Below are 17203 nucleotides of genomic sequence, written 5' to 3'. Positions count from 1 at the left end.
TTGCCTCTTTTAAGATACACAGTCAAACGTTTACTTTAGTGATCAGCAAACATTCTTGAAAAGGTGCTGACGCCACCCTTTTTTGTGTCACTCCTTCCAAGTTGCTGACGTGATTTTCCTTTTCCTCCATCAGGACAATATTGACTGTCCCTTGTGACTTTACCGACACTTAATAAGTTTACAGTGGTTTTATTCAATCTCCCGCTACCGTTTATCAACCAGCCCGACACTTACCAAATTGGCAATGGAGCAATCGCAGCGAGCTTCCACTGTGCCGCATAAACTATTATATTCACAGAGTGACGGGTCAGTCAAAGTGTGCCCTCGGATGCCCTGCCGACCAACCGGAGGATGAGCCACTCCCACCAGACTTGCGAACCAGACGCCAAATGGGGATTGAAGAGATGGCTTGCTGCCAGATGGGTCACAGCCACTCTCAACCTTGAAGGAAAAACATTACTGTGATGAAGCTTCAGGAGCTTCATATGTTTTGCCCCTCCTTGCTCTTTCTCAACGCTATCAGTAATAGCATGTGTGAATTCAGAACCGACAAGGCTCCCGAGTAACTTCTTGACTGAGGTTGTAAAGGGACGATATCTGCTCGAGCTTTTGTATTTGATCTCATTAGGTTGCACGGTTTTGGCTGAGAGGGTAATACATGAATGGGTCGGGCCGCATGAGGGCAAACATTTAATTTTGCATGTGTATTCAGAAAAAACAAGAGTCAGCAGAGAGTGCGCCAGCGAGCACATTATTACTCAAAGGGATCACGCACACAAGCAGACTTCATTAAAACCTACTGCACTTTTATAGAAGAGTCTTGTCAGGATTTCAAATTATCCCCTTGAGGTAGTCTGACTGTGTGTGAGAGAGAAATACCGTTTTTTTCCGTGTATAATGCGCCCCCATGTATAATACGCACCCTAAAAATGGCATGTTGATGCTGGAAAAAAGCCTGTACCCATGTATAATACGCACCCAATTTTTATGATTTTTTAAAAATTATTTATTTATTTTTATTTTTTACTAAGTCCCAATGATCGTCACACACGCAGGGAGGCAATGGGTCTCATTTTATAGTCTTTGGTATGGTCTTAACTAGGCTGGATGTAATTTTTTTTGTTGGCGTTGATTTCTCCGACTGCCCGTAAAGGTACCACCGCGGTCAGTGCGGACATGTGAAAAAGGCGTGCGGACGTGAAAAAGGCGGCTCTGTATGGGAGAGACGTTGAAGAGGAATAAAAACACCCTTGGAAACCAAAACTTGCCCCTCGTCGTGACTTGGAGCCGCAACAAATGTTTCGGATTTGTGTAGAGTACATTGTGACAGCAAACGAGCAGGTGATCGAGCAAGCGTCTGATAAGAGAGCATTGCGGTCGTATGGACCATGATTTTCTTAAAAAAAAAAATATATATATATATATATATATTTTTTTTTTTTAAATTTAAAAAAAATTGTACCCATGTATAATGCGCACCCCAGGTTTTAGGACAATAAATTAGTTAGATTTCGCGCATTATACACGGAAAAAAACGGTAGTTAGTGCTGAAATATCCATGCACTCTGGATGTGCCAATGGGTGCTGAGCTTTGTTGTTTAAAAACTCCCCATAGAAATGTTACACACTAGTGAAGGTCAGAAATATTGTAAAAGTGCTACTGATTTGCTGCTCTATTATAGGAGTCTTAAATATACAGTATCTCACAAAAGTGAGTACACTCCTCTCATTTCTGCAATGTTTTAATTATATTTTGTCATGGGGCAACACTGAAGAGATGACACTTTGAGACAATGTTAAGTAGTCACTGTAGAGCTAATAGCAAAGTAAATGTATTGTTACTTCAAAGTAACTCAAAATACAACAATGAATGTGTAAAATGCTGGCAACATAAGTGAGTACGCCCCAACTGAAAATGTCCAAATTGGATCCATATCCTGAAGACAAGCAGACTAAGGATATGGGTTACTGGAACCCTGTCCTGTGATCTGATGAGACCAAGATAAACATATTTGGTTCAGATGGTGTCCAGGATGTGTGGCGGCAACCAGGTGAAGACTACAAAGAAGTATGTCTTGCCTACAGTCAAGCATGGTGGTGAGAGTGTCATGTTCTGGAGCTGTATGAATGCTGCTGGCACTGGGGAGCTACAGTTCATTGAGGGAACAACGAATGCCAACATGTACTGTGGAATACTGAAGCAGAGCATGATCCCTCCGTAAACTGGGCCGCGGAGCAGTATTCCAACACGATAACGACCCCAAACACACCTCCAAGACGACCACTGCCAAGGTGATGGACTGGCCAAGCATGTCCCCAGACCTAAACCCTATTGAACATTTGTGGGGCATCCTCAAACATAAGGTGGAGGAGCTTAAGGTCTCCAACATCCACCAGCTCCGTGATGTCATCATGGAAGAGTGGAAGAGGATTCCAGCGGTGATCTGTGAAGCTCTGGTGAACTCCATGCCTAAAAGGGTTACGGCGGTGCTGGAAAATAATGGTGGCCATACAAAATATGGACATTTGGGTCCAATTTTGACATTTTCAGTTGGGGTGTACTCACTTTTGTCGCCAGCATTTTACACATTCATTGTTGTATTTTGAGTTACTTTGAAGTAGCAATACATTTACTTTGCTATCCAAGCTCTACAGTGACTACTTAACATGGTCTCAAAGTGTCCTTTCTTCAGTGTTGTCCCATGACAAGATATGATTAAAACATTGCAGAAATGAGAGGGGTGTACTCACTTGTGAGATACTGTATATTTAAAAAAAGTGTATTCAGCAGCGTTTATTTTTCTGGTTGAAGAATGAGGGCAACTTAAAATTTAAAATTCAGACCCCCCCTTTCAATTTCACCCAGGATGACTCAACCAACACCAAAACCAAAACCAAAAAAAAAAAGGTTAGTATACAAAAGTATTTCAGGTCGTCGGGTGAAGCGATCTTTATAGTGATCAAATGAAAGAATCCCCCCTCCCATTCAGCTCTAGAAGCAAGTTTTATTGTGACGTGAAATTTTTTAGTCATGTTTAACAAGTGTAGGCCCACAAAAATGTCAAGCAATAAAATCAAGTAATTTTGTGATAAATTTCTTTTTCTGAACCGTCAATATTAATTTGTGCAATTGCAATGCCTTGGATTTAGTGAGGTTAGTATATATTCATAGCCTTTACTGAAGTGTGCAGTGAAACTGGAATATTCCTGGCAGTATTTTTAAATCGTGAAACTTCAAAATGTTCAGGAAGTGAAATACTATAGGTTGGCAGCTCTGCAAAACAAATGTAGAATGAATAATATATTGAAATACAGATCTGAAATGAGGACCTTAATATTGAAATACAGGCTTCATGACACATCTAAATTGTGCATTATGCATTTCAGGAGTTGAACGAGTACTACTAAGTATGAATGGGAGTGTAGTAATTGCACTTGAGTACATAGTTTTTTACGTAAAAAATATCTTCCACCATTGTGGAAGAGGATTAGGGCTCAGAATTCTGACTTTAGAGTGTGAATTCTCACTTTAAAGTCAGATGTCTGTGAGAAAAAAAGTCAGAATCCCTTTAATAAAAATAAAAAAAAGTCAAAATCCTGTAAAGTGCGAACTTAGACTTTAAAGTGAGAATTCTCACTTCAAAGTCAGAATTTTGAGAAAAGAAGGTCAGAATCGTGTCACACCCCCTTCACTGGCCCTAATCCTCTTCCGTAGTGGACATACTACATTTCCGCCGTGTTTTAGCGCGCTTTCGTCCATCAAACGTCAGTGTCAGCGAACGCCATTGGCGGATTACGGGACCACCTGGACAAATCAGCGCCGCGCTTCTTCCAACCAAGCCCCGAATCAACTTGTTGTCCTAGTTCCCCTTCAAGAGTCGACGTCAAAACGTAACGGCAAGCCCCGGTGAGTTACTCGACGTTTGATCACTTCTTTTTCATACTTTTGGGGCATCGTTTCCTACTCCGTATGTTATCATATTGACAACATTTCACCAGTAAGGGGACGTCGAGACTTTTAGACTATCGCCGCCATTACACCACCGAAGAAGGGTATCCCGCCCTCCGTCTTAAGTATGCTCTTCTTCTTCTCCTTCGCCTCTTTCTTCTTCTCCTCCGTTTTCTTCTTCTCCAACGCCTTCATGGTAGAACCTTCACGAGGAAGCAGAAGTCGTCTAAGTGTTTTAGGGGAATACTTACTAGGGTTTGGGATGGTGAAACGCGTCGAAGACTAGGCCGTTTCGTTAGCTTTTGGAGCTATCTCGCGGCCACGCCATTAGCTTTTGCTATTAGCCGGGCGGCCATTTAGCTCAACGGTTCTTGTCCATGACGGTGACTGCTAAATTAGCCGCCGAGCTGCTCGGCGCCATCGAACATTTTATTATGTACAATCAAAACTAACCCCTGCCCCACCTTTCCTGTATTCGCTTTAAATAGTGTGCGTTTCATCAGGCTTTTTTTCTTTAAATGTGTGTTGGTGTGGTTTAGTAAGGCCAAAAGTGAATCGTCGCGCCTTTGAAATGGTGTGGACGCTACTCAAAGGCCCACGCACACCGAAAGTTAGGCCGTTTGGCTTTCATCTTCAGACGGTTGTCGGTTCTGTGTTTGTAATTCCCGCACAGTCTTAAGATTCAACTAGAAAATAACCCTCTGAGCGAAAGTTGGTGAGATGGTCAAAAAGACGTGCAAGTTACACAACACAATGGATATTTAATAAAAACACTACAAAGTACAGTCATACACTGTCATTGGAGTACAAGGCTTGTATAATTGACCCCAACATTTCATAAACATGTTCTGTTCATTGAAGACTAAATTGTGCAAAAGTCTGAAATGTGAACAAATTTCCCCAGCAGTTGTTGAAAAATAAACACAAACTGCAATGCAATCAATTAGATTACTGTTACTAAGCACAAATACTCAATCTGTTGTTCATGATTTAAAATAGTGGTCTGAAATGAGCCCCCAGACCCCTCCCCCAAATGTGCCCCTTAAATTTAAAGGACTGCCTTTCCTAGCTAAAGCAGGTTGTTAACATACAGACGCTTGCGCTTACAGACCTTGCAGGTTCAGCAGCGTGATGTTATTACCAACGTCACTAAGCACTCGAAGAATCAGGGAAAACCTTCGTCGCATATTGTTGGATGTCAGAAGCGCAGAAAGGCGGCTTTTGAACAACATGAAATGTGCCTACAAATTAGGGCGGGGAGACAAGGTGTGTGACTGTGAATGCTGCATACAGTGACATCACAACTAGCACTCTTGTCTTCCATCAGGAGAGGGCAATGTTTGCACCAGAAGCACATACACCACACACACATACAATTGCTTTTATATTGAAAGCTAATCTTTTTAGTTGCAGCACATAAATCTTTAATTTCTGATATTTTCTCGGCTACTGCAGGGGGACATGGAGACTCAGTCGGTGTACATGTGCTTCCCCTGCTACAAGGAGTTCAACACCCTGGAAGAGGTGCTGAAGCACCAGATGACTTGCACGGCCGAGGAGGACCAGGCTGACTTGTCCCGCGTCACGCCTATGATTGTTCCGGTGCTCCAAACGCAAGTAATAAAAGCTCGCTGGTTTGAATTCCTCCAAAAAGCGCAACTAAAAGCGTTCGTAGCATCGGCATGAGGTGCTCGTGGCTCCACTGATTAATAATGAAAATCCCTAAATGGTAGCATTGACCTGCAGCTGAGCACTAAACACGGAGCTTGTTTGCCACAATTTATAGGCCGCTCAGTGGTTTTTTTTTTGTTCTCAGAATTGATTAGCTCAGCGGGACTGAGGGCTGAACACTTTTCTCACATAGAGAACAAATTGTATCGCTGTCAATGTTGCAAGTGTGGAGTTGTGCAGAAAAGTCAATTATGGACCTCCATCAAGTCATTGTCGCAGATTAGCCTCCAACATGATTTGTTTCATCATATTTTTCTCATAAATAATAAATTGTAACTACAATAAATTACTACAAGATTCCACAGCGTCACAAGCACAAAAATAAACACACAGCCACGGTTTTCATTAGCTAACAGAGGATAGATTCCCTTGAAGACTTGCAAATTTGCTAATGCAGAGCAGTAGAGCTCCGGCAGTCCTGCATGTTAAAGCATGCACGTACAAAGACTGCATTTTAACACGTTTCAATGAAACTTTGAAGTCGTCTCGCAATATTCATACACAAGGTTCACTACTTTTTTCTGAACCGCTTATCCTCACGAGGGTCACGGACTCTGCGACGTCTCGCTGTTTGAAATCTCAATTAAGATGGTAGAATACCAAAATAGAAATGCTAACCTTTAGGCCTGAAACAATAGTCATACAGACAAAACCGATCCTTTAGTTTAAGTTCTCCAGTCTTAAGTGCAGTTTTTCTGACCCTGCAAATGGAGCTCAATCTCATGTCTGGAAAAAGGTTCCATATCTGCGAGATGGCAATCGATGTGGCGGGGCTTTGGAACAGCCGGCCACGGCTGCTAATGAGGTCACTCGGCAGACTGAGGCTCATGATGCTCGCTAACTGCCCAGGCCGTCTCGCCAGCTCTGGATCATGCGCCTTTGTCCTCCATCGTTGTCTCTGTGTTTTGTGTGACTGTTGAATTGCTGTTGATAATTTTCAATTTGCATTCACCCAGGGAGATGGGAGCCATTAAGCTTCAGGAGCTTTGACATAACGCATGCCGTCCCACTCCATTGGCTATCATTTGCTTGTTTATTAAGGAATATAGCCACGTAACAACAGCTGTTAATGGTTTTATTGGATAAAGAGAGCGTTTACAGTGACGTTCAGTGCACGCAAACATTTACGGTTAATCTGAGCGAGGGAGTTGTAGGTGTAGCGCCTTGACAAGTGCAGAACTACCTTTGTGCTTTATGATACTAATGAAAGTATATGTTTGTTTGTTTTTTAACGAATTTGTTGCATTTAGTCATCTAACAGTGGCAATAAAATGTTCCTTTATTTTTATTCTCCAACCAAAGGAACATTTATTCTGTTCTTTCTCCCCCATCCATTGTGTTCTCGCAGCCGGCCCTAACACAGGAGGAGACGGTCGACCCGCGAATCCAAGTGGAGCTGGAGCCACTGTCGGCACAGTCTGCCGATAATGTGGTGCAAGAGGCTGACATGGAGGCCCAAGAGGCCGAGCTCAGCGAAGATCAACTGTTGGATCAGCCCCGAATCCTCTACCAGTGCGGGGACTGCGAGGAGCTCTTCAAGAGCCTGGACCAATGGCAGAGTCATCGCAAAGAAGGTGTCTGTATGAGGGCCGTCGTCGTGGGCGAGTTGGATAACGAGACGCAGTCCGGTTTCCCTGCCGAGGAACCTCATCCCGTCGCCGAGCCTGACGTGAGTGAGCACGAGTCCGACCGAGCGGACGCTTTGGGATCAGAAAAGGAACAAACACGAGACGTCGAAGCTTCGTCGTGCGACGGTTCCGACCCGGCGGCTCCCGAGGTGGTCACAGTCTCATCTGCGCTGGAAGAGTCGTCTCCCAGGAAGAGAGGCGCATTAAAGAAGCCAAAGCCTGATCCGGTGCTGCTGTGCGTGGACTGCGGCTCCTGTTTCGGCCTGGTCTCCGAACTGGTGGCCCACCGCAAAACGCATGGCTTCGAGGAGGCCTTGCACCACTGCACCGTGTGCGGCGAGAGCTTTCTCAACACCACCCTCTTCCTCTACCACCGCAAGCAACACCGGCAGAAAGGCGAAGGAAGCACCACAGTGGCGAGCAGCCAATCAGAGAAAATGTACCCGCACAGCAGCGCGGCGGAGGGGCAGGAGCCGGATGGCGCACCCTCCACCTCTTCGGCACAGCCCGCCGAGCTCTTCCTGTGCCTCCAATGCGGCGGCAGCTTCAACAGCGCCGCCGTGCTGGCCACGCATCGTCGGGCCATGCACGACCTAGACACGCCCATCCATTCCTGCTCCTACTGCAAGGAGACCTTCATGAACACCACCCAGTACCTGTACCATCGCAGGCAGCACCGCGTTCTGGAGTGCGGCCCGATAGATGAAGTGGAGACCGGCGACGAGATCGGGTCGCCTACGGAGGAGGCGCAGACCTCAAAGCGCTTGCTCACTGAGTCGGATGCACCAGCCCCAAAGAGGAGCAGGCAGGTTTTCCGGATCGTTGGCAAAGGTAAAGTGGACTCCGCAAAACTGATGTAAGAAAGCTGACAATGCAACGATCAGGCCTTTGCTGAGGGAAGATGTTCAAATCTGCTCCTGTAGCCTGTTTATGTCAAAAGTGATTATTTCTGTCAGGTTTATTTCAATGACTGAATAACTATTAAGAGAAGAGCAACAGCAAACAAACCACCAGTGAGACAGAATATTAAGTCTTTTCTCGCGAGGAGAACGATAGAGAGAGGAAACTCGGTTACAATCTCCATCAATTCTGAGTTCTCCCTCCACGTGCTCCTCTATTTAATGTTTTGGTTGCCCTGGTTACAGAGGCGTTGCTACACTAAAGGGAGGGGAGATTGTGTCTGTAGCAACGTTGATTAGCTAAGGAATGTAGTGTGGTGTGAATTAGCACTTCATTGTCGGCCTGTGACCTCCGCAGAGTTTGTCCATCTGTTCTTCTCCAGTTGTTGGCCGAGTCGTGCGCGAATGAGATCAGATAACTTCTATTGCCGCTTTCCTGTGGAACAATGCAACTAGACCTTTGCTAGACTTTATCTACTTAGTAAATTAACACGCAATAACAAGAGTGACTTGTCCTAAACACTTGAACAAGACTTGAGTAAATATGGGATAACTTGTTCGCAACCACTTCAAACTGTGTTTACCTCTTACAAGAACAAAAACACACAGATAACATAAGGACAGGAAGGACACATATGGCTGACAGAGATCAAAAGACTTTCCTGTCACTAAAGAGAAAGAACCTAGATGAAAGGAAAGCCATGAACTCATAAATGATAAGGCTTTACTTAAATTATTCCAACAATTTCTCCTTTTAGTAAACAAGGATTCTGGCGGTAAAGAGGAAGCTGAGGGCGGGGCAGCAGTTCCGGTGGACACGGCGAACCTCCCACCACCCGCCAAGCTGCTGCAGGACTGGTCCCGCACCGCCCTGCCCCACGTATGCCCCTACTGCGGCAAAACCTTCACCAGGCGCGTCTTCTTGCGCACACACGTCTACAGCCACACCGGAGAGAAGCTCTTCAATTGCAAGGTGGCCGTCAGAATCTTCAAGCGCACTGCAGCAACACAAGTCAGCCACGTCACGCCTTGCCTTGCCGTTGTTCTGCAGGTGTGTTCCAAGTCCTTCACCAACTCACAGAGCCTGCTGCGCCACACCATGAGTCACAGCGGCAACAGGCCCTTCTGCTGCGACGTGTGCGGCAAAGATTTCACGCAGGCCGCCACTCTCAAGAGGCACCAGCTCATTCACACCTCGGACCAGCCTCGTCGCAAGCGCGGACGCAAACCGGTCGGTCCCCTTTTCTGCCTCTTCAACAAGAGGCACGCCTCTACTGTTGGTCCTGTACCTTCCCACCATAACAAAAACATTTGCCTCTTGAAACAATTCTTGTCTAATATTGCTTCATGTTTGTTTAATTGGCTTTGTTTACTCTTGCTCTTTAGTGAGCCCTCTAGTGCATTATTTTTATTTAATGTGAAGGATTCTGTAAGTGCTAGTCTTTTGCGTTTCACTGTGTTAAAGGCGGAATAAAGCGTACTGCACAAGGCTTTTCAAGAGTCTTGAATCAAGACCTTGCTTACTAATCTTTTTTTTTCCCCCCGTCCTCCTTTGTCCTTCACTGTGTCCTTGGCTGCAGATGTATGCTGCAGATGGTGATGTTGGAGACGGTCTCTTCTCGTGCCCCCTCTGCCCTTCACACTTTAACACAGAGGAACAGCTCAACCATCACAAGTAACACGCTTCCTTTCTCTGTATTGTTTGATGTATTCTTTTGTGTCTCGCTGCACTATTTTCTCTTCAGTGAGAATATTCAGCCTTGGCAATCCAGGTAAATGTGTGTCCCATTATCACAGTATGACATTTAGATTAACGCCCTTCTCTTGGCTGGCCGTGTAGCAGCTTTGTCGGACCTTTAAGCTTTCTGAACACGCCGTGCCCGGATATCTTCGACGTCCTTGAGTTTCAGCCACGTATGATTGACAGACAGCCCAAGCAAATTAAGCGGACAGGGCAGGACAGGACAGGATAGGAGGGAGGAAATGTGTACACTGTGTCTGTCTATTATATTCTTGTGAGTATGAGGTGAAATGGCTGATGAAGTCACCTCCCTAGCTTTTTCAGAACAATGTCGCAGTCCTCATTAACTTTGAGTAGAACGATTGCATTTGTACACTATTGACAGGTTGTGTCCTTAAGTGGACATGGCGACAGCCCTGTCACGAGCAGAAAAAATTTGCATGTCAAGTAGGTTTTAGTTTACTGCTGTTCTTCTAGCTCAGACACTCTTGGCTATTTATTCATATGTTTAAAAAGTTTTTTTTTTTTTTTTTTAAATCATCAGACTTCTCCACACCAGCAACCCATTCCCCTGCCCAGACTGTGGAGAGGCATTCAGTCGCAGGAAGGACCTCGACCTGCACTCCCTCACCCATCAAGGTCAGAGCCCCCCTGGACCTACCCAATTTGTATTGTCAGCGGGAAGAAAGCACTCTACCAGGAAACGCTTTTTTGCGTTATCTTCCCCGTCAGTCGTTTTGTGTTTCTGTTCGGGACCGGAAGAGCAGGTATCAGCGTGTAATGAAAAATCCGCTATGCCGTAATGGAAACGAATCAATTATGATGTTCTTATTAGTGCAACTCCCAGTCAATTACTATTGACTCTGCGATAAATGCCTGCCCATTCACCAGGTCAATCTTGTTTATTACTAAACATACGTCGGCGTTGTTGCGCCCATGCATTAGGGTAGCGACTTTGCATTGATCTGTGTCTCAAGTGGAACGGAATGGGAAAGGTGCAGGTGTATGAATTGGGTCAACGTGCCCACACTTCATCTTAATCAAGGGGGGGGGGGGTGCTCGTTAGTTCAGCTTGATGAGTCCGCACAAGGCAGAGGTCAGAGATACGGCGTTTTTCGGCGAGAGATGATTGAAGACATCGATCGAAGGAGGGGCCGGGGCGGGACGGTCGTCCCTCCTGGAGTAGAAAGGTGTTGATGGTTAGCAGATTGCCAGCCGTTGGGCTGACGACCCCTTGACGTGCTCATGAGCCATCGGTTAGCCTCCTTTTTTTTTTTTTTTTTCTCCTCCTTCTTCCCCAGACATGTTTTCATCCCAACGGTAGAGCATTTGGTTTTGGCTAAATAGACCCTGGATATCTGCCGCCAATTCATTGATGAGCTGATCACTAGAGACTGAGCATCACTTGCAATAGTTAGTCACGCAAAACTTGCAGCATTGGCACTGCAAATGTGTTACCCGTCCAATCACAGAGATGTGCGCTCATTTACGGCCTTCCTGTTTTTGATTTTTTCTTTTTGGTGCGGGGAGTAAACCAGGAATTTTTAAAATAAAACTTTAGCACCTAATAGAGAAGAGAGAATAGAGTTGAGCATACCTTGACTTAGGTCATTTGAGTGGAAAATGAAAGTATTGTGCTGTCCTGCCATGTGGGTTACTGTAATTATGACATTTCTTTTATTGAGTTAGCGCAAGATGGCAACCTTGTTCCGACTCGCACATCAATCCTGGTGACGCAGTCGCTTTAAGAATGAGACTACGTCTGAAGTGGGAACTCGTGTATTTTTTATTCTCCTACTGTAAACATGAAAAATTGTTTTAATGTTCAGTTGGGAAATATGTGATTATTTTTCTGGCTGGTTTTGTTTTTTGGCTGAGAGTGGGAAAACAGTGTTCATTTAGGAGTGAATGAAGTGGCAAAGTGTCAATGAGCCAATGTGACCTTTTCTCCCCGGAGAATCCAATGATACTGTTGCCGCTTATTAATGCTCCTTTTTTTTTTTTTTTTTTTTTTTTTTAAATTGAAAGCTGTAGGCTTCCTGAAACTCAAACACCAGATGATCACTGCAGCGCTGTTAAGATGGAGTCAAATCTCTCTCTCAGTGAATTGAAGCGGGACTTCACTCAACGTGTTTTACAACGCACACTAACGAACAGCGCTTGTACTTGCGCGTGCCACCGCCTGTGCATTGATTTTTCTTTATTTTTTTCTTCTCTTTGGCGCTTGTCCTCATTAGAGTCCCTGACTTTGGCCGAGAAGCCAGGTACACTCTGGACTGGTCGCCTGCCAATCTCAGGGCACATGTAGAAAATAACCATTCACACCTTAAGAGGACTTCATCAGCCTCAAGTGCATGTTTTTGGAAAACACGCACAGCATGGGGAAAACATGCTAACTTTGAGGGTCAAGATCAGGGAATGAGTTGTCAATTATGGCCATATTAAAGTCTACCTAAATAGACTTGATATGAAGCCAGGACCTTTAATGTGTTCATCTCCACTTGGATTCACAATCCCACCATTTCTTCCATTTCAGACAAGGAGCCCGTCGTCTGTCCCCACTGCTCCTCCCAGTTCATCAACGAGTCTGTGCTTGAGATCCACCTGCAGCGCTGCACAAGCGAGGAGGAGAGGAACACCGGACGCGGGCGAGGACAAGGACGAGGGCGCTCCACAGGACAGGTAAGATTTACGGAGTTGTCCACACCATGTCAACAAAGGATCAGAAACTGAAAGTCTGAAACGCGCCCCTGCAGATTGAGTGCGACCTGTGCGGCCACCGCTGCATGACCCAGGAGGGCCTGGACCTCCACCGGCTATCCCACACCGGCCAGACGCCGCTCAAGTGCCCGGTGCGGCCCTGCCGTCGCCGTTTCATCTCCAACAAGGCCCTGGAGGAGCATGTGCTGGCCCACTGCCAGGGCAAAATTAGCAAGTCCAAGAGCCGGGTCCGCTTCGAGTGCGAGATCTGCTTCAAGGGCTTCGCCTACAACTCCACCTTCCAGGTTCACATGAGGACTCACACCAATGAGAGGCCCTTCGAGGTAAGAAAGTCACTCAGAATCGTTGGGAAGACCTGCTTTTTTTTTCATGACCTACACCACAAACTGAAATCCAGCATTCACGGTCAGAAGCTGATCCCCGCAATGGCCATCTTGCCACTTCTGGACCTGAGCCATTTGCAACCTGTGCGTGTATGTGTGTCCTACGGGTGTTTCCTCCCTCGCTGTACTTGTGATTAATGGCCGGGCTGATTTAGGACCTGTCAGCTCCCCTCGCTGCCTGTTACTATTCTGGGAATCCCCCGCCACCCCCACCTCTTTTGCCGCCCCCGTCCCACTGGCGACCCTCCATCTTTGCCGTGCCGGTGACATCAACTTTCCCCACCAAGCCGCCCTGCTTGCCGCTGCGGGAATTGATTTAATGTTGGCAACCACGCAGCATCACTCTGGCCGCGCTCAAAGATGGATGTTTGATAGGAGACGCAACAAAGGCTGTCCTTCTGTGGCCGAATATTAATTGAAGCCAGGCGACAGAGAGAAATCATGCATTTTCTTAGAATTTCGCCGACAAAGTTAAAAAAAGAAGACATAGGGAAGCCACAAAAGTTGATGCTGTGTTTTGGTGTAGTCGCTCATAAAAGTATGAAAAATCCACAGTATGTGGATCAAGCAGCAGATGATGTTGTGCTCTAATAAAGTCTGATGTTCACTTCCCACCTTGCGAAAAACCTCGTAAAATATGTTTAACCCTTGATGCGCGAATGTCTTTGCTATAAAGAGGCACAGTAAGCCGTGCGGGTAGCCCGCCGCCGCAAAAACCAACTTTGCTCAAGCGGCACTTGAAGGCACAGTAAAATATGAGGACGCTTCTCCGGGCAAAAGTCTCCTGGAGCCGGACCGGGAGCGGTTCGCATATTAATGGTCTTGTCCGGTTTCTTCTCCTCCGCCAGTGCACCACCTGCGGCAAATGCTTCCGCCAGCTGCCCCACCTGCAGGACCACGAGCGCATCCACAGCGGCGTGCGGCCTTTCTGCTGCTGGATCTGCGGCAAGAGCTTCAGCGTGGCGGCCCGCCTCACCGAGCATGCCCGCACCCACAGCGGCGAGAAGCCGTACCCGTGCCCCAACTGCCCCGCCGCCTTCCGCTCCCGCTCCAACCTGGACAAGCACATCCGGCAGCACGGCGACCAGGCTGCCCAGGCCGCCGAGGAGGTGGCCAGCGCCAACGAGGCGGCGCAGGTCCAGAAGGTGCTGGAGGGGGCCAAAGTGCTCTCCTCCCTTGCTGACGCCACCCAGGTGGAGGTGGACGACGGCAACGGCGGCATGCAGACCATCTACGTGCTGCAGGCCAGTGAGGGCGGCGGGGAGGCGGTCATGATCCCCGCCGAGGAGCTGAGTGGCATGGACGGAACCTCGCAGGTGGTCATCCTGCCCTCGTCTATGCTGGGAGCGCAGGGCATCACCATTCCCACCATCACAGTGGACGGCAGCGAGATCACCATGATGGACGGCTCGCAGTCCCCGCAGCAGCACTCCATCGAGTTCATCGTGGAGGAGACCATTTGAGCGTCGAGCCCCGGGTGAAGTTTCACTCAAAATATACATTCCTTGGAAAGAAAATTAGATAGTCAACTTGAGCGCTAAAGTTCACAAGTGTTAGATGTGCGATTGATTTTACCTTCTCTTAACTTTGGAATACAAGCCCATCTGTTCAATGCTTCAGTGCCTTTTGCACAACTTGCTAACAACAGTAGTTGTGAGCCACGATCCCTGGCTCATTTCGAATTAGGGTTTAACGCCTCTTCTTCATCATGAGGAGTGCACGCCTCCCTCAAATACTGCAATTGATCAATAAAACGAGATGTGGCCGCAGAGTTGGTGCGCTCAGCACATTGCGACAGAGATTGGGAAAGACCAGAAAAGTCCAAGAAATGGACACATTGCAAATTTTCTTTAATCAAAAACCTGTTGTGAATTTTGAAGTGCAAACAAGTAGTGAAACATTGACCAAGTGTTCATGTGCATGGTGGAGGTCACCTTTAAAGCTTAGAGCGCATTTTAGGATCTTCCTTTAATTTCACGCAAATTTAATAGTTTCCAGCTTTAACCACCCTGCCTTAAAATACAATCAAACCTGGAAAGATCCACCCTCCGTTTTTTCCTCAAATTCAATCTTCCGACAACTGTTGTGGAAACATTTAGGTTACTTTAAACTCTTCTTCAGCCTAAATTTTGGACTTGTCTTCAGTTTATAACACAGAATGTGGACTTGGAAGAAGAAAGACTGGTGTTTGTTTTGACCATTATCCAACATCAGTGGCGACACACCGAATTGATTCGGTCGTCGGCCACCCTTGAAGAAAATCTTCCTACTTGTTAGTTTACTGCATGCTTTGAATGCGAAATTTAGTGCCATCTGGTGGACAATAAAAAAAGATCAATGCGAAAGCTGACAGTCCAAATGTAAATCTTAACAAATGACTTCATTAGATTCAATTGAGTTTGTGATGGGGTGTTTTTTTTTTTTGTCTGTTGCGTTTCCATGTGCTCATTTCATGAGTAGATGACAATTATGAATAATCAAGATTCAAGAGTTTTTTATTCGCCATGTTTGAGCGTGCCAAACAAGGAATTTGACTTCGGTAAATCACACCCTCTGTTCAACATTTAGGTGACTAACAACACTCAGGACATGCGAATATACATCCCCTGGCGCTTTATTCAAAACACCCCAAATGACTTGAAAAATGGTAAATGGAAAAAAAAAAACTGAAAGGCACACCCAAAAACACCGGGATTGCTTAAGGGTTAACTCAAAGGGTTAATTCAAATCACATTGTACAAGCTAGTAAGAGTCGTTCATCAAAACCTCTCTGCAGCTGTAGATCATCCCACCTTCGGCAGCCCCTGCTGTCGCACGCCTCTTCGGGCTAACAAGCGTGGGAGTGAAAAGGCACCCAGCTCAGCGGCAGTACGAGTCAGAGTGAACCCCCCCCCGCACTGTCACCGGGTTGGCGAGGTGCGTGCGAACTCCAATTGTCTGCTCTATTCATTGTTAGTGACTTTTAGTCCTCAAATTAAATAAATCCTACTGTTATTCAAATAATGTGTGTGTCGTTCCATGGAATTAATCCAGTGGTTGCCGGCACTGAAAATCCAAAATAACTATCTATTTGTAAGCAAGACTTTATTATGGAGGTCCTCTACCCTTGTACCTGCACACACACACATGCAAACGCGTGTCGGCGCAAACGGGGCCACTCTGTCTTGTTTTGTTACGGTGTCAAGGAAAGCAATAATGCTGATGACGGTGAGCGAGGGGAAGTGAAATGGGCGAATGGTGGCAACGGATGGGCCTCCCAAGGTGCAAAAGGCGTCCGGCAATGGCAATTTGTCTGCCTTGTATCGCTTTCTTCTGATACTCGACGTGGGGCCGGCTAATAAACAAATATTTTCTGGAGAACGGAGGCCCAATTTTGTGTTTGACAGGGGTGGCAAAAGTGAAAAATAGATTTTTACTGTCAGTTATATACAGAAATGAAAACCAAACCACAGAAAAATCATTTGCCTCTTTCATGATAGTGTTCATCACCGGTGTAAGTTGCTTCTGCATGCACATCTGACGGCATCAAGTTCACTGCTTGAATATTCGCTGATGAACACATCACATCCTGCCATATTTGTACAAAGCCCTAACGATGGCATCTCTGGAAGCGAGTCCACCAAGGTAGAGGCAATGGTCTAAACTGTTTTTCTTAAGTACTTTGTAGATTAAGATTTAGAAGAAAAAAAGCAAAAATGGAATCAAACGTCCCAAGTTATCATGGACTACATACTCCTACTATCTACTATATTTGTGTGAATCGCTTATTTTCACTTCTACGTGGAATAAAAAGGTAAGAGTTATGTTTGTGATAAAGAATTGAAATTTTTTTGTAGTTCAGTTCAAGATGGCCGCCATAACTCACTTGGTTGACCATGAGCTAGCCATGCTAGCTGTCTCCTTGGTTTTCCAAAGCATTACTTGGCAGCATTGTTGACACTTGTCAAAGTCTGCTTTCTTGTCAATTTCTTCACATGCCAAGACACACAAAGAAACCGAAATTATGTTTCCTCTATCCCACGGTGATGAGACATAGCACACGATAGACATACAAGTAAACGACACAAAATAACAAGAAGGCACGAACAATAAATAATAAGAGTGATAAATAAATAAACAAATAACCCAATAAATAGGAGAAAAACGGAGCA

The 17203-nt window shown here is 45.9% G+C and overlaps 1 protein-coding gene and 1 long non-coding RNA gene across 6 annotated transcripts; one reads left to right on the top strand and one right to left on the bottom strand.

The window, feature by feature from the left end:
* Positions 1–2985: 2985 nt before the first annotated feature.
* Positions 2986–5197, bottom strand: LOC133160976 (uncharacterized). Its single transcript, XR_009715978.1, has 2 exons — positions 5061–5197; positions 2986–4152 (listed from the first exon to the last, which is right to left on the bottom strand). It is a non-coding gene; the product is annotated as an uncharacterized LOC133160976 (long non-coding RNA).
* On the top strand, positions 3759–16412 carry znf574 (zinc finger protein 574). 5 transcript variants are annotated; one of them, XM_061289107.1, is made up of 10 exons: positions 5081–5215; positions 5405–5566; positions 7029–8139; positions 8966–9438; positions 9788–9882; positions 10493–10587; positions 12485–12630; positions 12705–12992; positions 13901–14529; positions 15829–16412. In XM_061289107.1, the coding sequence occupies exons 1-9, from the start codon at positions 5081–5083 to the stop codon at positions 14513–14515; spliced, it is 3120 nt and encodes a 1039-aa protein (XP_061145091.1). In that variant the 3' UTR covers positions 14516–14529; positions 15829–16412. The 5 variants fall into 5 exon arrangements, with proteins under 5 accessions (XP_061145094.1, XP_061145095.1, XP_061145091.1 ...); XM_061289109.1 differs by having other exon boundaries at positions 8966–9180; positions 9259–9438; positions 13901–16055; XM_061289110.1 differs by lacking the exon at positions 5081–5215 and adding an exon at positions 3759–3907 and having other exon boundaries at positions 13901–16055.
* Positions 16413–17203: the final 791 nt, after the last annotated feature.

This window comes from Syngnathus typhle, linkage group LG10, assembly GCF_033458585.1.
Source record: "Syngnathus typhle isolate RoL2023-S1 ecotype Sweden linkage group LG10, RoL_Styp_1.0, whole genome shotgun sequence".
NCBI classification, from domain to species: domain Eukaryota; kingdom Metazoa; phylum Chordata; class Actinopteri; order Syngnathiformes; family Syngnathidae; genus Syngnathus; species Syngnathus typhle.
The sequence above is the reverse complement of the archived record's forward strand: the minus strand, read 5'-3'. Positions and strand labels throughout refer to the sequence as shown.

Excerpts from the sequence above, each read along its gene's own strand:
- znf574 (XM_061289107.1), top strand. The coding sequence starts at position 5,081 with ATGTTATTACCAACGTCACTAAGCACTCGAAGAATCAGGGAAAACCTT. Across the intron at positions 8,140-8,965 it reads TTTCCGGATCGTTGGCAAAG|TAAACAAGGATTCTGGCGGT; the intron begins GTAAAGTGGACT and ends TTCTCCTTTTAG. Across the intron at positions 12,631-12,704 it reads GAGGGCGCTCCACAGGACAG|ATTGAGTGCGACCTGTGCGG; the intron begins GTAAGATTTACG and ends GCGCCCCTGCAG.